This window comes from Tamandua tetradactyla, chromosome 8 (genome assembly GCF_023851605.1).
Source record: "Tamandua tetradactyla isolate mTamTet1 chromosome 8, mTamTet1.pri, whole genome shotgun sequence".
In the NCBI taxonomy this organism is placed as follows: Eukaryota; Metazoa; Chordata; class Mammalia; order Pilosa; family Myrmecophagidae; genus Tamandua; species Tamandua tetradactyla.
The window spans coordinates 70,542,249-70,567,563 of record NC_135334.1 but is presented as its reverse complement, the minus strand read 5'-3'; the positions used below and the strand labels follow the sequence as shown (position 1 = coordinate 70,567,563).

The window sequence follows — 25,315 nt, the reverse complement described above, 5'->3', positions numbered from 1 at the left end:
AAGTGTAGTTATGATGGAGAATTTATATATTGCGATATATTTATATATATAATTTTATCATAAATGCTGTTTTTTCTTTCTCTTTTATTACAGTTATTTCACTGATTTAAAAATGTATATAGATAGACTATCTTGTTTATGAATTTCATTTCAGGATAGTAAAGTGAATATTATATATTAATATAAATAGAAATAAAGCAAAATAATAGTGCATAGGGTCCGATAGGGTTCAACTACTGTTTTAGTTTTAGGACATCAGCAGATGCCCTCAGGCAGCTGTGGCTTTGGCCTTCATTTATCACTTTGGTTTTCCCCATTTTTGCTTTCTATTACCCTGGGGATTTCCTCTCATTTCTTTCAGCCTTAGCTGTGGTTTTAGTATGGAAATGATAGGCAGATGGTTGCAGACTGCAGTTAAGTTTTAGCCTTCAGTTTTAGTGACAGTCTCAAAACTCTCAGAACAAAATTAGGAAACAACTCTCCTGACGCTGAGCAGGTACTTCCAGACCAGTTTCTTGAGTCTAGAAACTAAGAATTTGGAGCCATCCTGTGGATGGCTGTCACCACTCAGATTTCAGATTGGGATCCCCAGGAAACAGACTCTCACATGGAATTTAGCAGGATACTTATTAAAGACTGCCCCTGCAACTGACACTTGTGGAAGTGAAGGGAAGGAAGCAGGATTGGGCAGAGGGAGAAGCTGAGCTGTAATGCAGACCCAATGACAACCTCAGCTGATGCAAGGGTTGCTCTGGAATTAGAATGGCTCTTAAGACTTCCAAAATTGGGCCAAGATGACCAGGTCTTTATGTCCTCAACTGGTCAGTTACTGGATGTAGGATGTGGGCCAGCCTTGGAATGGGTACACCCTTGAGTGGCTGTCTTTAGCTGAGGTAATTCCTGAAGGATCTGACAAGTGAATGATCTCTTGTGACTGCACTCTCAGCAGCTGAGGCAACAAGTCCAGGGAAGAGAGATCTAGAAACACATTCCTGTGGCCCCACACCACAGAACTAGAAACAGTGGCTCTCAGGGCAAGGTCTGAGACTTTGAATGAAGCACTGAAAGATATCCATGTATCATTTTAGGGTGCTTAAGTACTGAATTAAATTTTTACATGTCACCTTGTTAGGATAAATAATATTCTTTTTGTTAGGCCTTTAAAGGAAAGCTGATGGTGGTTTTCTATTTCCTTCTATATTTATTAATTGGAATTCTATAAGGAAGAGCTGTTCCTTCTCTCTGTATTTATTCAGGTGTATTTGTATCAGTATGGACTCTTGGGTTTTTATTTTATTCTATGGTTTATAATCTAACACTATCATTTTCTTACTCAATTTGTTCCATTTGGCCAATCACAAACTCCTTCAGGTTGGCTCATGTGTTCTTTTGAGAACTCTTTTTGTGAACTCTTTTGTGAGCTCTTCCTTACTTTATTGCACCACAAAATGTTCCAGACTCATCCTATGTTTTTTCCCAGCCCCAGACCTGGAATCAACCATTTCATTTGGAAATGAGAAAAATACTTCATGTGTTCAACCTTTAGAGGTTGGGGAGGGGCAAGGATAACTCAGTGGTAGAATTTTCGCCTCCCATGCCAGAGACCCGGGTTCAATTCCGGACCCTGCACATGCCAAAAGAAACAAACAAAAATTTAAAGGTTGAAGTTTTAAAAGGTAAAAAAAAAGTTCTGTAATTTAGCAGTCTGTCTTTCCCTTTATTTGCCTTTGCCTAATTATTTTCTTTTATACTTGGCCCCAACAAAAAGTGAGTTTGAATAAGTCTTTCCCCCTTTTTGGGGCCTTAGTTTCCCTGATAGTGAAACAGAAGAGTGCACTCCCTGCTCTGTGACATATATATGTGTGCATGTCTATGTGTCTATACACATACATGTATGAGTGCATATTTATACACATATACATTTCATAAATATATTTTTTCATACTAAGCTTTGCAATGTTCTGGACCCCCATTTCCGGTCCTCTTTGAAGACTCCCCTCCGAGGTCCGGAACCTTTGCTTAGATTCTTAGGCTGTCCAGGGAGGTTTTAGGCGGTGACACTTATCAACAGAGCTTGGGTTGGGAGCACTGAGGAGGAGAAGATTAGGGGGCGGAGCCGAAGGCTTGGTGGAGCGGCCGTTGGGGTCCGCAGTAGGCCCGGCTCATGAACTGAGTTTGGGCTTGGTCTGGTGTTAGTGTGGCGGCAGTAGTCTGTAAAGGTGAGCTGGGAACGGTTCCAAACAGCAGCTGGAACGCGGCAAGGGAACTAGCAGAGGAGGAGGGATCCCGCCTGGCCAGCTCGGGGCGGAGCCTCGGTTATGCTGCCCCCTGAGGGGCGGGGCTGACTCCGCGTCAGGATCCATGGCTGGACCCAATCGCCGACCAGCTGTGGCCTCGCTTGACTTACGCCTTTCCCCCGCTACTACTATAACTCGTCCGGGTCTGTCTGCGTCCAGAGGTACCGGTGTCTCTGGCGTCTTCTTTGAGGCCATTTCCCCGCTCTTCACTTCTCGTGGTTTGTCTCTGTCTTCATCAGTTGTTTCTCACATTCTCTTTCGCCTTCCCCAGACTCCCCAGTTTTAGTCCGGACATTCTCCTGGACTTCCGTGTCCGAGGCTTTAGGAGCTGCCCTTGCGCCCCATGGAAGAGCCTCCCGCGTCCAGCTCTACTTCGAGAGAGACTGAGGAGCCGGGGTCTCGCGCAGGTGAGCGGGGCTGGGAGACAGCAGGACACCCTCCCCCCACCCCCGCTACACACGCACACCCGAAAAGTGGGCACTGTGACTGTGGAGACAGGTTCGCAGCTCCATCTGGGCTGAGGAAATCCAGTCTTAAGAGAATACTTAGAGCTATCCAGTCTGCTAGAACCCCAGACATAGCCGGAGAATATTCCTGGCTAGTTCTGTTTTTGTTTTCTTACAGAAGCCAAATTTAAACCTTAGAATGAGCATTTTAGAAATGAAGGGGAACTGAGACTGGGAAAATCCTTCTTACTAAAGAGGGATCTGTGAGCAGCAGGAAGAGCCCTGAGCTCTTGGCCCAGTCTTTACTACTGACTCCCTGCTGGCCTTATATAATATTTTTTTCTTCTATGTGCCTGACTTTTCCCATCTGTCCAATGAGGGAGGTTTGGACTACCGGATCTCTAAAAGCCCTTTCAATGCAGACACAATGTGCTTGGCTCTGCCTTTTAACACTTTGTCTTCAATGCAGAGCACAGGACCTGGCACATGGTAGGTGCTCCTTAAATATTGTTAAAAAGTGACTAAATGTAATAGGGAGGCTTCCTTCTGGAGTTCACTGCTGCAGTGGATTAATTGGAAGCAGTTGAATTATAGTGTTATTAAATCCTGAGAGATAGGTGTTATTATCCCCATTTTAAACGTGAGGAGACTGAAGCTCAGAGGTAAAGTGACTTCCTAATAAGTGTCAAAGCCAAGACCCTCTTCAAAGTTCATGCTACACTATACTCATTCCCAGAAGTGAGCAGGGAGGACTTGATCAAGAGGTGAATATATGGAGCAGCAGTAAGTTGAATTCTCTGCTAAAGTGAACAACTCCAAAGCAGATCTATATCTGATTCTTCTCTATCCCTAGGTCCCAGCACATGCTTTGTGTGAAATAGTTTGTGTCAGTGCTAGAGCCACCATCTGTTACCACTATTATCAACGTGATCAGCATAATCATAAGTAATTAAAATTAACAATATTGACTAATTCTTATAGTGATAGCAGAGCCATAAATGAAATTGTGAAGACATTGAAATTTATAACAGACTTCCATTTTTATAGTATTTTAAGGTTTATAAGACACTTGAGTGGTTCTTCATATTGGTTCTCTGATGTTGGTTTTATTACCCACATTTTACAAGTCATTAAGACCTAGAGAGATTAAATGACTAGTGTAAGATCGCTTGGTAAGAGGAGGTGCTAGGGATTGAATCCAGGTCCCATAAGACAAGTTGTGCTTCCTCTTTGGTGCTCTCCCCACTTCTCCCTCTGCTTTTTCCTAGTTCTTCCCTACTCTATGTAAAGCCTGTACTCCATTCTTCTTATCACCCAGAGAATTCCTGTTTAGTTGTAACTAATAATCATGTGTTGGCTTATTAATAGTTGATAATAACTCATAAAGGGTTTAGCTTATAAAAGTTTAAAATATGATCTTTCCTAGGGATAAAGAGGGATGTAAATGCTTTTGTCATCATCATCATCATCCCCATCACTCGAAGGATTCAAAGAACAAAACTAGTTTATGCAGTGATTGATTGATGGTGTAAAAATAATAACTGCCTCTGCCACTTTCTTTTCTGTTTCCCGTAAGAATTCTTAACCACAGGCATTCTGTCATATGGATTTGGTTTTAATTTGTATTGCTCAGATGGTCTAAAAAACCCCAAGCCAAGAAAGTGACATTAAAAACAATCCCAGGCTGATAATACTTCTGGGGTGCTTGGCAAAAGAAATGCAGAATTTTTCTGGAGAGATAAACATTTGACACAGACTACATAGGATTCCCACAGAGTCTGGAGAGTTTTTTTTTAATGAAAATGCATATTGCTTGTTTTGTCCTGTTAAGATTATAATGTTACCTTTGTATCAAAAAATTCAATAAACATTTCAGTACATCTGTGCATCCCCTGTGGTCTGCAGAAATGGAACGATAGAGTGGAATTTGTATGCAAGCCAGCATCTGGGTATGGCTACACGTTTAGTTGCCTCCTGTCCTTGCAGAGGTCATGGAAGAAGTGGTATCGTGCTCCTTCAACAGCCCTCTGTTCCACCAGGAAGACAAGAGAGGGATCACCTACCGGATCCCAGCCCTGCTGTACATCCCCGCAGCCCACACCTTCCTGGCCTTTGCAGAGAAGCGCTCAACCAGCAAGGATGAGGATGCTCTCCACCTGGTGCTGAGACGAGGGTTGAGGACTGGGCACTCAGTACAGGTGATTCTTGATTCCAGATCTGGGCCAGAGCCTCAGTTTTACTCTCTGCAGAACTCAGGGCAACTCAGAGTCTGTGCCTTTTCCCATCAGTGCAGGAAAAGCCCTGTTTGGGAATCTGGGGAGGAAAAAACAATGGCTTTCATTTAATGAGTGCTATTGTATGCCAGGAGCTAAGCTAAACATTTTATATCTGTTATCTCTGTGGGTCCTAATAGCCACTCTGTGACATCGATACTGTTGTCAGTCACATTTTACAGATGAGGAAACAAACTCAGAAAGGTTATCACTTGCTCAAGGTCACACAGCCAATAAAACAGTAGAACTGACTTAAATTTTGTCTTTGACACCAGAGGCCACCATGGTTCAGGTTCAGATTCAGCCAGCATTATCCTCTTTAATGCTCACCAGTCACCCAGGAGGTAAGCACTGTTGGTTCACTTTTGCTGATGAGGGTCTTCTGGTGCTCCAAGAGGTAGATAACTTGTTCAAGATCATGACAGGTTGCCAGAGGGGTAATAATAACAACCCTACTACCACTACACACTTTGTGTGAGGTACATATTGCTATCCCATTTTATAGGAGAAAACAGTCTGATAGAATTAAAGTCACTTGCCTCAACACATAACTAATAAAACGGCAGAACTGGGATGAAAGCCCTTGCCCTTAAGCAGCACATTTTTACTGCATTTTTAATGGTGAAAGAATGGTTCCTGCACTTGGGCCTTTGAGCTAACTGCAGGGATATTTCAGATCCCATTTTTCTCACTGTTGCCTTCCTTTAATTTTCCAGAGTTGTAGTAAGGATCAAATGAGACACTGGATGTAACAGTCTTAAGCTTTAATGTGCTATATAAATGGCTTTATAATAGGTACTTTAATCCTCCTAACTTGTCCTGCTATTCTGCACATAGCTGTCTAAAATTTCACTATAAAACTTCATATCCATGGTAGATGCCTTGTTCTGCTGTTAACAGTGTAAATGCTACTATGCTGTAGGTGGGCCAGGCTAGAACCCCTGTCTTTGCTTTTGGCTCACATTTCCCTTTGGGAAACTCTTTTGTTTTACGGACGTTCCAGTCCTTACTGTTTTACCTTGTCTTGTCATGAGTCTTATTCGGGTTTTCCAGGTCCAACTGCTGCATTTACAGAAGCCCAGCCTTATATCTCATCAAAGCTTGGAGTCCTGGCTCTTTCATTTCCTCTAGAATAGGCATGTTGCCTTGCTTTCTGCCACACACGGTTGGGCCTTTAAGCATTTTCTACACGTGTTGTATAACACTACTACCTAGTAGTCACCCATTCACAAACTTGTCCACTTTAACTCATTTTCTATTTACTTTCATTATCTAATTTGCTTAAATGTAGAATCTTGGAATTAGAAAACTCGCTTAGCCCAACTTCTTTCCCAAAATAGAAATTTTGTATATTCCATTGATAGGTACTTAGCAGTCAAGAACATGACCTTTTGAGTCAGGCAAGGCCTATCACTCACTGGCTCTGTGACCTTGGTTACTTGACTCTTCTCCATTTCATCTGCAAAATGTAACTAATAATAGTCATTACACATAGTAAAAACTCAACGTTAGTCATCTTCCATAATGGGCCAACTTGCACACCTCCAGTGATGAAGAACTTAATCCTGTGGCAACTGTTAAAATTAGTTTTTGAACTGAAAACATCTTTACTTCTCTGCAACTACCCATTGGTTTTGTTGTGCCTTCTGGGGAATCTGATCTATACATAATATATATAAAATCTCTTTTTCAGAGAATTGCTCCTTGAAATAGCCAAAAACAGCATTCATGCCGTCTGAGATTTCTGTTTTCTGGGCTAAAGAGCCTTGATTCTTTTAGTGGCTCCTCATGCCACAGTCCTGATTTAGTTTCTGGTCCCTTGAAAACTGATTACTGACCTTGGAAACCTGGTCTGGGATGTTAGTGTTTTTTTCAGTGTGGTTCTCAGAATTGAACTTAGGACTCAAAGGGTACACTGACACAGCTTAGTATTGAGGTGGGCTGTCCCATCTTTTATCCTTTTAATGAAGCCTGAGATAAAGTAGTGTTTACTTTTTAGCAGCTGAATGACACAGTTGATTAATATTGAGTAGATGGTCAGCTAAAAACCCCGTCTTTTTCACATTTGTTCTTCAATTGGATTTCTCCATCCAGATTTTTAAAAGTGTTTTTATTGTTAAATATAACATATATGCAAAGAAAAGAAAGAAAAACCAAAGATTTTCAAAATGCTTCAACAAATATTCCTCATCCAGATTTTTAAGCCCAAGACCTTAAAACTTTTATTCCTTTCAAGTCTCAGCTTGTTGGTTGAGATCATCTTAGATCCTAATACTTTCATGCTTTGTTTACTATATCTTCAGCTTCATGTCAACTTTATATTAGACATATCTTGCCCAAATAATTTTCTCCTCTCAGCCACTAAGGATGACTGAACTTCTGACTTCACAAGAAGCAGACTACCTAATAATTAAATTGAATTTATCACATATCTTTGAACTGTGTACAATGCACAAAGTATTCTAGGATAGAATTGACTTCCCCAGAGATAGTGCCCTCTCTGTTACTAGACTAGTTGAAGGAGAGACTGAATGGCCTTTTATCCAGACTGAGTAGAAGTCTCTGTAGGATGGGAGTTAGTATTAGCAACTCCTGTAGTCTCTTTTGATTATGAAAGTCTGTGGTCTGAGCTTTGCTTCATTATCTGTTTTGCCTATTTATGAAAGAACTGAATTAAAAAAAAAATTTTGTTGTTGGATAGTTGATATATTCATATGACTGAAAAATGAAAAGTTTGAAAAGGTATACGTTCCATCCTCCTACCTCCTATAGAGAGTCACTATTGTTTCTTGTGTATTCTACCAGTGTTTCTTCCTACAGAAACAAAGAAATGCAAGAATGTATTATTCTTACCCCTTTTTAAAAATGTCTTAAAATGTGAAATAATAGCATATAAAGAAAAGACACAAAACATAAGAGCCAGCTCAGTAAATTGTGACAAAACCAATGCTTGTGAAATCACTTGTCCGGCTCAGGAAATAGATAATGCCAGCATCTTAGAAGCCTCTCTTATGATCATTTTCTCCTACCCACAGGACTTTTCTAGAGTGGTTGTTTTGAGAGCTGGTCTGCTTCAGTTTTACCCTTACTCATAGCATTTTGCCTTTTAGAGTTTTTCACCAGAGCCTATATGATGTTGACTGTCAGATGAATTGCTTAGCTTCTCAGCCTTTTGATTACCTCTTTGAGAATTATTGAAGATATCCCGAGAGGTAAAGGGATTCCAAATGCCATGCTGACTTCTCTGAATGAACTTCTCTCAGTTCTTAGCCTGTAATTCTTCATTTCCTTGTTTGCTCTCTGGTTCTTTCAAGCAGAATAAAAATTGTTTTAATATTTTATTCATCTTTTCCAGTTCTCAGTAGAAGAGTTATTCCAAATTAGCTAGTTTTCCATAACTGGAAGTCCCTTTCCTCCACCTTTCTTAGCAAAAAGTGATATACTACTGTGGTAGTTAGATTCAGTTGTCAGCTTGGCCAGGTGAAGATGCCTAGTTATGTTGCTGTGGACATGAGCCAATGGCATGTGAACCTCATCTGCAGTTGGCTAGGAGGCGTGCCTGCTGTAATGAATGATGTTTGAGTTAATTGGCTGGTACTTAAATGAGTGAGCTCAATGTAGCACAGCCCAAGCAGCTCAGCATACTTCATCTCAGCACTTGCAGCTCGGCCCAGGCCTTTGGAAATGCAGAAAGGAATCACCCTGGGGAAAGTTGTTGGAACCCAGAGGCCTGGAGAAAAGGCCAGCAGAGATCTCCCTGTGTCTTCTTATGTAAGAAAGAACCTCAGTTGAAGGTTAGCTGACTTTCCTCTGAAGAACTTTACGTCAACTAAATAAATCCCCTTTTATTGAAAGCCAGTCCGTCTCTGGTGTGTTGCATTCTGGCAGCTAGCAAACTACAACAACTACATACACTATTTTGTACTTGCTGTGTTCATTTAACAGTATATTATAGAAATCTTTCCATAACAAATATAGAGGACTTCTTTTTTCTTTTACTTCATACATTGTGTGTTCACTTAATTAATTGCCTATTAAAGCATATTGGCATGAATATTTTGCTGTTTCAAGTAGTGCTACAAGGAATAATCTTGTATGTACTTAACTTGATGAGCAGATATATTTTAAGATAAAATTTCCAGAATTGGGAATACTGGGAAAGAATAAATACATTTGTAATTTTGATATCTCCTACATAAATGTTGACCCATTTTGCCCTCCAACTCTTACATAAGAGAGTGCCTATTTCTCTACATTCCTGCCAGAAGAGTGTCATCAAACTTTTTGATTTTGCCAGTTTGTTAGATGAAAAATGCTATGCCTATTTAATTTTAATTTGCATTTCTTTTTCATATGTGAGCACATTTTCGCTTGTTTCCTCTTTCTGTGAATTGACTGATCTTGCCCTTTACCTGTTTCTATTCGGTTCCTGAATGTTTTCTTACCAATTTCCAGGGTTTTTTTTTTTAGTATATTAAAGAGATTAGGCCTTTGTGTGTGAAATGTCTGATTGAACATTATTTGATTTAATCCTTAGAATTCTTCTGTAAGGATGTTCCTAAGTTTTCCATTTCACTGATGAAGAAATAGAGCTAAAGTAAGATGAAGTAACTTGCCCAAGGTCACACAGTTAAGTGATAAAATTAGGGTTTAAATTTAGGTGTCTGCTTCCATGCCTCTCCAGGATAGTACAGGAAAGAAAAACAATCTCTGTCTTAAACTTCCCTCAAACTTCCTTATTTTTCTTCCTTGCTTTTCTTTTCTTCCTTTTTATTCTATCTTTCTATTTAAAAACATTTATTTAGCTTCTATCATGTGCCAGGTGCTCGTGATATAAAATTAGTAAGATTTTTGTCTCCGTCCTAAAAAGGCTTATAATCTAAGAAGGTAGATAGTCATGCTAAAAAAAAAATCACAGTTATGTGTATATATAACATTTAGCTGTGTAGAAGAACTAAGCACTAATTGCCTTCAGTAGAGGAAAAGAAGGAATTCACAGAAGGCTTCATATAGGAATTGACTTTTGAGTAGGGTTTAAAGGATAAATTGGGGGTCTAAATAAAGTAAAGAGCATTCCCTAGCATTTCCACTTTCAGCTACTCAAGACATCCTATAATATTTGAGACTTCAGTACATACCTGGACCTTCTCAGTTTTGCAGATTTCGATACCATTTCTTATCTCTGAAAAGTACTAATGCTTTTAATGAGTCTCATGTCTTATTAGTCTCTCACACCTATTCTTTCTCTTCTTTCCCCTTGTCTAGTGGGGGCCCCAAGAGGCCCTGATGAATGCCACATTACCTGGGCATAGGACCATGAACCCTTGTCCTATATGGGAGCAGAAGAGTGGCCGTGTGTACCTGTTCTTCATCTGTGTGCGGGGCCATGTCACTGAGCAGCAACAGATTGTGTCAGGCAGGAATGCTGCCCGCCTCTGCTTCATCTGCAGTAGGGATGCTGGATATTCATGGAGCGAGGTGAGGGACTTGACTGAGGAAGTCTTTGGCCCAGAAGTAAAGCACTGGGCCACATTTGCTGTGGGCCCAGGTCACGGCATCCAGCTACAGTCGGGGCGGCTGGTCATTCCTGCATACGCCTACTACATCCCTTACTGGTTCTTTTGCTTCCGGGTACCATGTAAAACTAGGCCTCATTCTCTGATGATCTACAGTGATGACTTCGGGGCCACATGGCACCGTGGAAACCTCATTAGGTCTATGGAAACAGGAGAGTGTGAGGTGGCAGAGGTGATTGGAAGGGCCGGCCAGCTTGTGCTGTATTGCAGTGCCCGGACACCAAAAAGATGTCGGGCAGAGGCTCTTAGCACTGACCATGGTGAATGCTTTCAGAGACTTGCCCTGAGCCAACAGCTCTGTGAACCCCCACATGGCTGTCAGGGTAGTGTGGTAAGTTTCCAGCCCCTGGAGATTCTGCGTGGGCACCAGGAGCCTAGGGGCAAAGATGCTTCCTACATTCAGAAGAGCTTTCTGCCAGATAACTCTCTAAGACTGGAGCAGGAAGCTGGAACACTCTCAGAATCATGGCTCTTATATTCACACCCAATAAATAAGAAAAGAAGGGTTGACCTAGGCATCTACCTCAACCAGGCCCCCCTGGAGGCTGCCTGCTGGTCCCGCCCCTGGATCTTGCACTGTGGGCCCTGTGGCTACTCTGATATGGCTGCTCTGGAGGAGGGCTTGTTTGGGTGTTTGTTTGAGTGTGGAATCAAGCGGGAATGTGAGCAAATTGCCTTCCGCCTTTTTACAGACCAAGAAATCCTGAACCATGTACAAGGGGACTACACTAGCCCTGGTAGTAACCCTGAGACAGTTCAATTGGCCTAAGACCTAACTTTACATAGAAGGGAATAAGAACCACAGTCAGTATAACGGGAGCTAGGGTAAAGAGGTTACTGAAGTCTGCAGAGATTCAAAAAAACCTAGTATTGTGTTCCCTACCTTTCTTCACTCCTCCCCCTCCAAGGAGCAAAATGAAATTTTGCCATAGTTACTGTCGTGAAAAGAGCACTAAACTGGGAGCTAGGAGACTATGACATGGTCCTGCCTCTGCCACTGACTTGCTTCATGACCTGTGCCACCTTACTCTCTGGCCTCAGGTCTCTGTCCATAAGATGAGAAGATTGATTCTGTGATCTCTCTTCTCCCCATCTCTGGGAGAGGCAGAGTGCCTGGGTGCCCCATGATCAGCAAGTCCTGGCTGCATATAGGACTCTGATCTCAAAATAAAAATCAGAGGGCTTAGCTTTTCAAATGACACTCCCCTCATTCAAATCGAAGTTACAAGCAGGTATCATAGCAGGAATGAAGATTTGGATGGTTTGTTCCATTTTTAATAACAATAACACCCACATCCTTCTAATCATGCTCAGAGCTCTGCTGTTCCTCTGTCTTAGAGGAATTGGGCACAGCAGTAGAATCATGTCACTTATCTCCTCCAGCTTTGCAGTTTTGCTCAACCTTCCGTTCCTTACCCAGAAAGCATCATTCCCTAGGGAGAAAAGGAGAAGCTCGATGCCAGTGGTCCTTGATAATGGTGCTTTTTGCTTCTGATGGCATCACCCCTATGAAAGATGGACCTGAAGTTCACTTATTAAGATGATTTCTGATAGGAAAAGGACATGGTTAGGACTTTAAAACATTGGGTAAAGCTTCCCACAAGGAGCTTAAGGAGCTCACACTTTATGGGGTGAGAAGAAGAAGAAGATTCAAGAAAGTAAATGTACCCAGTGAAATAGTTTGTAGATTTTGGGCCATAAATTGGGGTGATGGTAGCTCCTGATGCCATTTTCTTGGTTGCATCTTCAGTGTGACTGCAGTCATCTGCCCAAAAGCTTGTTGACGCTGTTAGTTTCCCTCAAGCTTGTTTTTTCTTGGAATGTTTCCCTGGCTCAGCCACTCTTTTACCCAGGGAGGAGGTTTTCAACTCTGCGTTAGGAAGGTCTTTGGATTTCCAAGCCTCTGAGTTGGGTATTTTTGTTTTGACCTACTGAAATCACTGTGAAGTAGAGAAGGTTAATTCTTTATCTTAAATAGGTTTAGGGCTGAAAAAAAGCTATGCTGGGTCTTTAAGTTGATACCAAATGATTGCTTTTTCTTAGATTTTCTCCCCCATAGCCTGTTATTACGATATAAATCTATCATGACAGATTTATTCCTTTGGGTAGGAAAGCTCTTTTGTCCCTGTTTTAGAAAGATAATGCTTTACACTGGGATCTACTAATGTATTTCATGCTGTATAATGACCATGGAAAACAAGTCTTAGCTGTAGAATTTAGTTTGGGAGGCTAGGGGTTGCAGTTGTACAAGTAGAATGGGGGAAGATTCTATAGGATGAAAGTTGAGATTAACTTTCCCTACTTTAGCATGCTGTTTAAGCCTTTGGCTTAAAAATGCTTTTTAAAATTCTGTTAGCCTCTCATATGTTGCCAAAATAATCTTTCCACTATAGAGTTGGCATTCATTCACTCTTGTATACATTTATCTATATATTTCCTGAGTGCCTGTGCATAATGCATAGTATTTTTTATTGTCATTCTTTGGTTCAGAATTAGCTGTAGCTCCCCATTGCCTACTAAATTATATTTTTATTTAGCCTGGCATGCAGGACCTTTCAGTTACATGAAGCCTCCTGTTAGGGAAATTGGATGAAATAATGAATAAATATTCCCCTCTAGTTCCTTATATGAAGTCCACTGTCAGGGAGGATCTCTTTCAGGTTAGCAAGTTGAGGGAGTGGGAGCTTGGAGATGGGTAGGTGCTACAGGGAGGAATTGGGGAAGGGGAGAGGATTAAAAAAGCATTCCTTTTCTGAATAGTAGAAACTCCTTGTTCAGCAAAGCCTTACTGAGCACCATGCCCCAAATATATAGGAATACGGAGAATGGCTAAGTTCTACAACCAAGCTTAAAGGATGAAGAGAATAAGAATATTAAGACTTCCTTGGAACTATCCAAGTAAAGAGTCAGTGAAGGAATCTCAGTCACATGCCAGTATGAGACCAGAGCTGTCTTATACTGGTACTTACAATATATCTCATCCATCTCTAAATTCTGTTTCCCTCACCTTTTCTCTTATGTTTGCTTCTCCTTAATGAGTAAGAGAGAAACTTCTTAATAGGGAAAGAGGCTGTATGTGTATTTCAAGAATAGTAAGAAAAGAGGGTTGAGGGACAGGGAAATCTCTAGTATGAGGACAAGAATGATGAACAGAGTGAGTGATGGCAGCTTTGAAGAAAAAGAATAGCAGATAGGAGTCTTGGCACCTTCAGGCAGAGACAAGAGGTGGCATAGTTGTGAAGCCTGGTTTGAGAGATGGTATAGGTGGTGGCTGCTATGAAGAAGAAATGACCAAAGGACAGGCCTGGTCCCTGAAACCTGTGGAAAGAGAGAGGAGTGCACAGGCCAGCAGCTTGGGCTGCAGAGATGCCCCTACCCAGCCTGTAATTCTAGGTTGGCTCAAACTTGCTCATGCTCCAGGTGGTCAACACAGATATATTTGGGTACACCAACCCTGTCTGTGCCAGTTACCCAAGGCTTTCGAGTTCCTGGGACCTGTACCAAGTTAGACCTGTACCATGATACTAGTACCCTATATGAGTTCATTAAAGCAACCTTCAGATTAGGGGTAGAATAGAAAAGATGGGATAGGTGATAGCAGTTGTGAAGAAAAGAGGAAAGGAGTCTGATGGCTTCTAATTTGTCAGAATGAAGAGAAAACTACATGCTATGGTTCCTTGCCCCCAGGTGTCTTGCTCATCCTCTCCGTTGGACACTTAGAGTGGATCTATCCAATACGTGTCTACATGTCTCACCACTGGGAGTGCAGGAAAGCATGAGTAACAGCCTCCTGCTGCTGATATTTACTCAGACTAGCCTCCCATGTACCCATTCAGCCTGCTGGTCCTGGTCATCCTCCCTGGTTCCCTAAATCCTAAGCAACTAATATTCAACTCAGGCCCTTGTATTTGGATGCTTTATTTAGATTTGTTTCTCCTGGTCACCAGGACTCCCCTCTGATGTCCACAGAGTATCATGCAGCTGCAGCCATGGGTAAGAGACATTTCACCCTGCCTGCCAGGTAGCCTGTGGGACCCAAAGAGGTCAACCTGAAGCTACACAGCCTCCTCCCCTGGGCAGGATTTGATACCTACACTTTGGCGAGATTAGGCTGCCCACTCTTCTCCAACAGACCCTAAATTTTCCCCACTGCATTATTCAACTAGATGTCATGCCATCCTTCCCTGTGCTACTGTAGTGCACTAAGTCTCCCATTGGCCCTTACCACAAATTCCCCTATATTATTGTTGTCCGCATTGTGTCCTCTAGTTTTCTGTTAGGCTGTAAACAACTTGAGGGCTAACACTTCCTGAAGCCTCTCTGTGTCCTTTTTACTCTGAGTTATGTATAAATATATGCTTTCTATCATATATTGAATTCCCTGAAGGCAAGGACTAGGTCTGATTCCTCTCTTTGTCTTCTGAACCCAGCAGAGAGCCTGGCACAGAGTAAATAGCAGTAAAGATATGCTGAATGAATGAATGAATCAAATACCCTTGGCCTTTTGAAGCTAATTGATGAGGCCAGGGGGAGTTCCATCCCAGGCAGGAGTAGGTTGCATCTCTTGGTGGTTTGTATAGCTTTCTAAACCTGCCTAACACTCACCCTAAATGAGTGTTCTCTGGGCTGACCTGCTTCCAGGTTATAGTGCTTCCTGGAAACAGGTTTTCTCTAGCTCGAGTTTGGCCTGCCTTGATGTCCCACAGATTACAGCCCAAACCCAAATCCAAGCCTTCATTTGGTGGTCTCATTTTACTGGCATATACCTTCTATCTCATTAGTTTTTCTATACTTACCACTGCTCCATGACTCAAAGGAAATGATGGGGCTCAAATTGTTTTGAGCATATTTTGGCTCTGTGATGCCAAGGGCAAAAAATACACCATAAAAATTACCATGACTCTTTGAAACAAGGAAGATGAATAAAGAACTTACTTCTGGTGACTTTTGTCTTGTTTTGCTTTTAAGGAAATTGAGATTCTTATTGTCCTAGTAACTGTATCTAGTTTGTACCCAACTTCTTTTAAAAAATGCATTCAAGGTAATTTCTTGCTTTTCACAGCACCTTTTACTTTCAAAAAACTCTGCACTAATGTGGTGCACTTTCACGTGTTGTACCTGTTGAGGGAAGCAAGGCAGGGGTTATGGTGTTATTGCTTGATATTACACAGAAGCTATTAAAGCAAATGAGCCAGTATGCACAAATCAGCATGGTTTGACACCAACTCTAGTGTTTATCATTGCACATCTTATTCTTTCTTTAAATCACCTTGAGGTTATTCTCAAATTGTAGGTGGAGAGGCCACAAATACTTATCTAAATGAAGGGGGGTAATAACATCATCTTGTCTCATGAGTTTTGACTTTCTTTTTGTTTCATTAGGATTCTTAAGACACTACTGAATTTGACCATATGTTTCCACATAACTCCTCAAGTTCTGTCAATAGGTCATTCTACTTTCTTAAAACAAATTGACAGTGGAAAAGAGTTTCAAGTGGACATATCTTCTGATATAACACTGAGAGTCACATAAGGATGAAAGATAAATGAACTTCAGAGAACTGCTAATTTACCTCTTAAAAGATTTAAAATAATTATTTACATGATCATTTTTAAAAATTCAATAATCCTAAAATATTTGGTGTTCCTATTTTATTTCTTCATGTTTTATTAGATTGCTTAATGTTTGAGGGGCTTTGGGGCCTGAAAAGAATGTGCACTGCTATACAAACTTTAGTGCTTGTGCTGGTTTGAAAGGAAGTATGCCCCCTAAGAAAAGCCATGTTTTAATATAAGTCCCATTTCATAAAGGTAGAATCATCCCTATTCAATACTGTATATTTGAAACTGTAATGAGATCATCTCCCTGGTTGATGTGGTTTAGTCAAGAGTGGTTGTTAAACTGGATTAAGGGACAACATGTCTCCACCCATTTGGGTGGGTATTGATTGGTTTACTGGAGTCCTATAAAAGAGGAAACATTTTGGAGAAATAGATTCAGAGAGATTCAGAGAGAGTGACACTACGAAGCAGAGAGTCTATCAGCCAGCGATCTTTGGAGATGAAGAAGGAAGATGCCTCCCGGGGAGCTTCATGAAATAGGAAGCCAGGAGAGAAAGCTAGCAGATGATGCCATGGTCGCCATTTGCCCTTCCAGCTGAGAGAGAAGCCCTGACTGTGTTCGCCATGTGCCTTCTCACTTGAGAGAGAAACCCTGAACTTCATCAGCCATCTTGAACCAAGATATCTTTTCCCTGGATGCCTGTGACTGGACATTTTTATAGACTTGTTGTAATTGGGACATTTTCTCGGCCTTAGAACTGTAAACTAGCAACTCATTAAATTCCCCTTTTTAAAAGCCATTTCGTTTCTGGTATATTGCATTCCAGCAGCTAGCAAACTAGAACAGTGCTCAATTTATTAAACTTATTTCCAGTAAAACATTGGAAATTTCTTGAGCATTTATACATAAATAACAAATCTGATTAATTAAGCTGCATTAAATATACACACTAATCACAGGTTTAGTATAGTTAGTTTAGCTGATCTTTTTGAACATTTCAAACATGATAAATAGTAGATAAAACATAAATCTAATGATTAAAAAACCTATCCTTATCCTAAAGTGGGGTGAAAAAAGAATACCATGAACTTGACTCTTATTATTACACCTTCTGGGAGTTCTAACTTATAAACCTTTCTAGGGTTTTAGTATCGTCACCAGATTTTTTTCTCCTACCTTCCTAGGGATTTAGTATTAGCAGATCCAAAGGAAAAAGAATACCATCAGACAAACTTTCTTTACCAGAAACATTAAACTGGGAGGTTGGATGCCTGGAACCACAGACAACTATCATATTTTCCTTTCTTATATGCATTATGGAAACTGGTAATTCTTTTCCCAATTTATTTATTTCTTAGGCTAGTTTGAGTTGCATGTACTTAGCATGCAACCAAAATAATTCTATATAATACCCGTCCTCACAGAAAACAACCTGTTAGTTGCTATCTGGAGCTAAACTACAAGCCAAGAGAAATAAACTTGATACAGACTACTGAAGTTCAATTGATATTCCTAAAGGATTCATTATCAAGAGAAGCATTGGGATAGAATACTGAGAGGATTTTGCTAGGAGACTAGAGTCCAAGGTCTGAATCCTAAAGCTTCTACATGGATGACTTGTTGCAAGCCACTCGTCCTCTCTGGAAACCAGTTTATTCAGCTATAGCAAGAGTATAACATTGGCCCTGCCACTTCACCAGGGGTGTTATGTGGATCTGATGCACTAGCAAATCCTCAAAAGGGTTTACTAAACAGTGAAGTCTTGTATAAATAGAGAATAAATTAACTTTCATCTGTTCACCTCCATTATTAGCATTTGCAACATTTCACTTAACAGCTGAATGCTACAAATAGAGGTGGGGTGATGGATGGAGGGGAGGGAAGGGAAGGCACGGCCTATTGAGGGTGTGCCAAGGTTTCTTCAGATTTGACAGCTCTCTTTTTTTTTTTTTTTTTTAAGGAAAGACAGAGAGAAGGAAGGAAGGAAGAAAGGGAAACATCTCCAAACATTTTCTTGCTTTATTGTATTTTGTTTTTCCGTTTTTGTTACATGGGCTGGGGCCGGGAATCGAACCGAGGTCCTCCGGCATAGCAGGCAAGCACTTTGCCCGCTGAGCCACCGCGGCCCGCCCCGACAGCTCTCTTTGTAACCTCACCTCAGTCATGTCCTTAGCGTGACTGCAAGCCCAGTGACTTAGTGCAACCTTCTAACTTTGCCCCAAACCTTTTGCTTCTTTACCTTGAGAAATGGCCCTGAGCCTCTTTATGGAAGAGGAAAATGTCATCCTTAAGTAGTCCAAAAGGGATTTGATATGTATCATCTCTGTCTTTTGTGCCATCACAGGGTCATGTATGGCATAGTATAGGAAAGAAGAATGTAAGGGGAATAACATTTGTCAAATGCCTAGTGTGTGCTTTGAGTTACAGACATTCTCTTATTTTAGAAACAGGAAAGCTAATATGCAACAGGTTGCATGCTGTGGTTCCATTTGTCACACAACTAGTAAGTGGAGCCAGATCTGATTCCAAACATATATTTTTGTCATAGATAAAATAGAAAGCAGAACTGGAGGTGATGCTTACCTTGATGTGAGGCAGAGATAGTGCCCATTAAGTCCTTGGAAGTTTGTAGAGCACTCAGCAGTTGGTAAGAAACTGGTGATGATCCCTATAGTGATAATGCATCTCAGAGTTGTACTCAAGTGGCCTCTCAAATCAAAATCTTTCCCTTGTATTCTATCCAAGAGAAAAATGGGTTTCTCGACATTAAAGTCACGCCTCTCCTTGGAAGTCCAGACCTAGTTAGAGATAACTTTCTAGAGCCTTCAGTCTTCAGAGGTCTCAGAGCAACTGCCTTCTAAGACCCAGAGTCACCGTAAACGTAGATCTGGATGTCATCAACTAGGAATAGAATCAGGAACATTTACCCTTGAGGGGTAAATACAGAACTTGACAGCAGGTGAAGGTGACTTAGTGCTAGGTGAGAAGGTCAGAAGCCTGCAAACACTGGTAAATCTCTGAATGAACCACAAGTTGGGAGAAAGATTTTATTTTGTGCCACAGCCAGAAACCCTCTGCCTTTCCCCATGGTAGGCCAGTCCCTGCAGCTGCAACAGCACCCAGTGGCTGGGTCTGCACCCATCACACAATGTAGTTGGTCTTCCATGCACTGTCTGTAACCCTCACAACCACTGGGAAGTTCATGCATTGCCCCCTACGTGAAGAAACTGAGCCTTGAGGAGGGTAACTTGGACAGGTACCTTAACTGTAGTTTCTTCATCTGTTAAAAATTAGGTTGATAAAATTACATCACTGAGTTGTTGTGAGGATTAAATATTTAATTTGTCTAGCACTTGGATGAAAGTAAAAAGTCCCTGGTACATAGTAGCTATTTTAAAATGGAGCTGCCATGATTATGATGATTTTTCCTAGTCCATCACATGTACACAGTATGTTAGCAGTGCTTTTCAAATATATATATGCATTTGAATCACCTGGAGAGGTTTCAAATATATATGTAGATTTCTGGTTTCCACCCCCAGAGAATCTAATTCTCTAGGTCTCTGTTAAGTCTTCAGAATTTTCATTTCTAACACTCTAAAGTAATGCTGATGGTTCTAGTCCACAGACCTTCTTTTTTTTTTTGACGGTTTTATTCACAAGCCATACAATCCATCCAAAGTGAGCTCTCAGTAGAATCACAGAGTTGTACATTCACCACCACAATCAATTTGAGAACATTCTCATTGTTCAGGAAAAAAATCCCATAACCCTTATACTCCCGTTATTGACACTTAGCTTTGGTATAGTTCCTCTGTCAAAATTGATGAAAGAATATTTCAGTGTCACTGTTAACTATAGTCCATAGTTTGCACTGTGTTTTTCCCATATACCATCCTATTATTAAAATCTTGTTATACTGGCGTACATTTGTTCTAGGTCATGTAAAAACTTTCTTATGTTTTTACAATTAACCACAGTAATCATCCACCACAGATATCACTGTTATACAGTTCCATGTTTTATGCTCTAGCTTCCCTTCTAGTGACATACATGACCATAGACTTCCCCTTTCAACCATACTCACACTTAGCACTGTTAATTATACTTTTTGTGCTATCATCACCTCTATTCATTTCCAAACATTTGCAATCAACCTTATTAAAAATTATGTACACCTAAGCATCATCTGCCCTGTCCCTGCCCTCTTTCTATCTCTTGGTAACCTATACCCTAGGTTTCAACCCCCGGAATTTGCTTATTATAATTATTAGTGAGACCATACAATATTCAACCTTTTCTGAGTAGCTTATTTCACTCAACGTAATGTCCTTAAATTTCATTCATGTTATTGCATGTATCAGGACTTTATTCCTTCCTACCACTGACAAATACCACAGTTTGTTCATCCACTCACCGGTTGATGGACACCAGGGTTGTTTCCAACTTTGGGCAATTGTGAATAATGCTGCTATGAACACTAATGTGCAAACGTCTGTTCAAGTCCCTGTTTTCACTTCTGAATATAAACCTAGTGACAGGATTGCTGAATTATATCACATTTCTGTTCTTAGCTTCCTGAGGAACTATCAAACTGCCTTTCAAAGTGGTAGGTACCATTCTACATTCCCACCAGGAGTGGATAAGTGTTCTTATTCCTCTGCATATTTTCCAGTGCTTGTAGTTTTCTGTTTTTTGATAATGACCATCTTATAGGTGTGAAATGATATCTCATTGCGGTTTCGATATTCATTTCCCTAATAGCTAGTGATATTCAGCATCTTTTCATTTGGTTTTTAGCCATGTGTATTTCCTTTTTGAAAAAGTGTCCATTCAAGGCTTTTGTCCATTTTTAAATTGGTTTGTCTTTTTGTTGTTGATTTGTAGCATTTATTTATATATTCTATATATCAAACCCTTATCAGATATGTGGTTTCCAAATATTTTCTTTCACTGAATAGGCTGCCTTTTCACTTTTTTGACAAAGTCCTTTGAAGCACAAAAGGATTCACTTTTGAGGAGATATCATTTATCTGTTTCTTCTTTCATTGTTTGTGCTTTGAGTGTAAGGTCTAAGAAACAACTTCCTACTACAAGATCTTTAAAGATGTTTTCCTGTATTTTCTTCTAGAAATTTTATGGTCCTAGTTGTAATATTTTGGTCTTTGATCCATTTTGAGTTATTTTTGTATAAGGTGTGAGATAGGGGTCTACTTTTATTCTTTCAGATATGGATACCCAGTTCTCCCAGCATCATTTGTTAAAGAGACTGTTCTGTCCCAGTTGAGTGGATTTGGCAGTATCTTAAATACATCACATCACTGCCCTCTTGCCCCCATGATTTCTGATGAGAAATTGGAACTTAATCATATTGAGCTTCTCTTTTAGGTGATGAATTGATTTTCTCTTGCTGCTTTCAAAATTCTCTCTTTGTCTTTGGCATTTGACATTCTAAGTAGTAAGTGTCTTGGAGTAGGTCTATTCAGATTATTTGGAGTTGTGTGTCTTGGAAAAAGTTTATATATACATAAACTTTATGTATATACATAAACTTTTTTATTGTATAGTATACATATATACAAAGCAAAGATATAAACAAGTAATAGTTTTCAAAGCACTCTTCAACATGTAGTTACAGGACAGATCCCAGAGTTTGTCATGGGCTGTCATAGGAACCTCTCAGATTTTTCCTTCTAGCTCCTCTGGAATATAGGAAGCCAGAGGCTTAAATATTTTTTATCACCACAATTGACTTTCTTTCTTTCTTTTTTTGTGAAAAATAACATATATACAGAAAAGCAAGAAATTTCAAAGCACAGCACCACCATTAGTTGTAGACCATATTTCAGAGTTTGACGTGGGCTACAATTCCACAATTTGAGGTTTTTATTTCTGTCTGCTCTAAGATACTGGAGACTAAAAGAGATTTCAATTTAATGATTCAGCAATCATATTCATTTGTTAAATCCTATCTTCTCTGTAAAACTCCACCATTACCTTTGATCTTTCCATCCCTCTCTTTAGGGGTGTTTGGGATATGGCCTTTCTAACTTTTTCATGTTGTAAGAGTCTGTCAGTAATATGGGGTAGGAAGATGGAACTATCTGATGTACTGGAGAGGCTGGGCCCTCTCTCTTTTAGGACTTATCTGGTCAGGGACTCATCTGGAGGTTGTAGGTTTCTGGAAAGTTACACTAGTGCATGGAACCCTTATGGAATCTTATATTTTTGCCCTACGTGTTCTTTAGGATTGGCTGGAATGGTCTTGGTTGGGGTTTGGCATGTTATGATAAGTAGCAATGTCTAATTGAAGCTTGCATAAGAGCAACCTCCAGAGTAGACTCTCGACTCTATTTGAACAGTCTCTGCCACTGATACTTTATTAGCTACCCTTCTTTTCCCCCTTTTGGTCAGGATGGAATTGTTGCTCCCATGGTGCCAGGGCCAGCTGGAGTCATACCTGTAGTCATCTCCTGCATCCCCAGGGAGACTTTCACCCCTGGATGCTTGGACCTGTATACTGATATCTTCCATAAAACTTGGGGAATTTTTGACCATTATTTCCTCATATATTCTTTCTGCCCCTTTTCCTCTCTCTTCTCCTTCTGGGACACCCATAATACATGTAATTATGTGCTTCATGTTGTCATTCAATTCTCTGAGACCCAGCTACTGTTTTCCATCCTTTTCTCTTTTCTTCTGTCTGTAAGATTTCAGCTGGCCTATCCTCTAGTTTGCTGGTTCTATCTTCTGCCTCTTCAAATTTGCTGCTGTATGCCTCTGTTGTACTTTTATCTCTTCTATTGTGCCTTTTACGCCCATAAGTTTACTTTTTTTTGCAGGCTTTTAAATTCTTCTTTACGTTCACCCAGTGTCTTCTTTATATCCATTATCTCTTTTGCCACATTTTCCTTTATCTCCTTGAATTGATTTAGAAGATTTATTTTAACAACTTTAATTCATTGTTTCAACTCCTGTATCTTATCTAAGTTTTAGTTTCTTCCTTTGATTGGGCTATATCTTCCTGTATCTTCGTATGGCTTGTAATTTTTTGCTGGTGTCTAGGCATCTGATTTTCTTGATGAATTTATTCTGAAAGTCAGTTTCTCTTTTGCCTAGGGTTTTCTTGTTGATTGGCTTTGTGCTATAGCTCTTCTTTGACATTTGGTTCAACATATTCTAGACCTTTAGACTAGCTTATGTTTAACTGATCTGATATATTTTGAGACTGCACTATTTGTGCAATTGTTCTTCCCCCAGGAAAAAGTTTCGTCTTCCTTCTTCCTCCTCTGAGAATATTGGTCTGTTCTGTTTGTTTTTCATTTGTTTGTTTTATATGTTTTTAACACTCCTTTTGTTATCTCTAGCTACTTTTATCTGGAGGGCTTATTCTGGGAGGAGGGTACCCCCACAGAGGAACTAACTGAAAAATAAGTCAGTTTTTCTCAGTGTAAACAGGCCCAGGACCCTCTAAGGGGGTGTAGATCTGTTCCAAAGTGCCCTGGTGAGGAGACCAAGAAGAATGTGAATCTGTCTATAATGTCTTCCTGATTCTGTGCTCTTGAGCCAACTGTTCCTCACAGTCCTAAGGTGGTACTGTAATTTGAACTCTCAGCTGACTCTGCTCTTGCTGTTTATGTGGTTGAGACAGAGGTTGCAAGCCGCTTTTGACCAGGGCAGATTGAAGCTTGCTCAGATTCCAGATCCTGGAATCTGAAGTCTCTAATCAACAGCCACAAACTACGCTAGACCTTGTCCCCCACCTCATTTTCTTTGGGAAGAGCCACCCCCATTAGTAAACTTCTTCCTACTGCCTTGAGAAGCTGCTGTGTCTTTCAGTCAGCCCTGCTCCCTCCCCTGCCAGGGGTGTGTTTGAAACAGAAGCTGCCAACTGCTTCCTATCTTGGGCTGGTTAAAACTGTAGTTGTTCTCAGAGCTGGAGTGTGCCACCCTGACTTTGCTAATCAAAAGCTGGAGTCAGTCACTGGCCCTGTCTTCCCCTTTTCTTGAGGAAGAACCATCCTTCAGCAAACTAATCTCCTCTGCCCTCAGAAATTGCTGTTACTCTCAGTCTGCTCTGTTTCCTCCCCTGCTGGGAATAGGTTGAAAGAGAACCTGCTGGGTATTTTCTGTCCTGGGTTGGTTGAAAATTTAGCGATGCTCAGATCTGGTACCCAGCAGTCTGAAATTGCTAATCAGAAGCCACAATTGGTACCTAGCCCAGTTCCCCTGCTCCAAGGAGCGATGCTTGGGGAAGCCTGCATGCCAGTGGGGGATGGATAGTAGCCTCTGCAATGTGGATATCCACTCACAGCTCCTCACTGCAATTTATCAGTCTTTTCCTTCAGCTCTTCCCAGGATGTTGTACAGTGTTCTTCTGGTCTCTGGAGACCCCCAAACAGTTGTTTCAGACAATTCCTGGCTATTTACTAGCTGCCTTGGAGGACAAACTTAATCCTAGAACTTCCTGCTTTGCCATCTTGGGGAAAATATTCCACAGATCACTCTTTAAGTAGAACTCTGTTACATTACTCACCTCTCCATCTGTTACCTCACCTACCTCCTATTCACACCTCTGCCAGCCCCATAATGTAAGAGAGACTAAGATTCTTAGCTACTAATGTCCATGTGGAGCCAAGCTTCAATTTTCAAATTGATGTCTAGGTTGGTCCCTAGACTGCCATCAGCTGTATCTTTCCTGGGTGAGAAATTCAGCTTTTCTCATGGCACAGCTTGGTAATTTTCTGGGATTTCTATTGAGATTTCTTATAGATGTTAAAGGTGACACCACAGCTTGGGCACAGATCTGTAGAACAGATTTGCAAGACCCCTGGTCTCAGCCAAGGACTGGGAAGGCTGTGGACAAAGAGGCCTTAGGTTACTTAGATGCTGAGAACTCATCTCTGTGAAGAGCGATTCTCTTATGCCCACAGGGGGAGAGGGAGTGTCAGAGCACAGATCATTTAAATCCAGGCAGTGTTTGAGATAGAGACAGCTGGACCCCTTGGGATTGGGAGTCAAATTGGGATGTGGGGGTAAGTGGGTGGGTCCACATGTTTGTCAGACAATAACCTGACCCTGTATCTGGTCTGGACTGTCTTCTGCCCTTAGTGATCACATCATTTGTGGCCAGGCAAAGATCCTCTATGCTGTCTCCTGA

The 25,315-nt window shown here is 40.8% G+C and overlaps 1 protein-coding gene across 4 annotated transcripts; it reads left to right on the top strand.

Moving 5' to 3' along the window:
• Positions 1-1,866: 1,866 nt before the first annotated feature.
• On the top strand, positions 1,867-15,939 carry NEU3 (neuraminidase 3). Of its 4 annotated transcripts, none has more exons than XM_077113569.1 (4): positions 1,867-2,219; positions 2,569-2,704; positions 4,730-4,941; positions 10,282-15,939. In XM_077113569.1, the coding sequence occupies exons 2-4, from the start codon at positions 2,641-2,643 to the stop codon at positions 11,359-11,361; spliced, it is 1,356 nt and encodes a 451-aa protein (XP_076969684.1). In that variant the 5' UTR covers positions 1,867-2,219; positions 2,569-2,640; the 3' UTR covers positions 11,362-15,939. The 4 variants fall into 4 exon arrangements, with proteins under 4 accessions (XP_076969684.1, XP_076969686.1, XP_076969685.1 ...); XM_077113570.1 differs by lacking the exon at positions 1,867-2,219 and adding an exon at positions 2,242-2,440; XM_077113571.1 differs by lacking the exon at positions 1,867-2,219 and having other exon boundaries at positions 2,240-2,704; positions 4,649-4,941.
• The last annotated feature ends 9,376 nt before the right edge of the window (positions 15,940-25,315 follow it).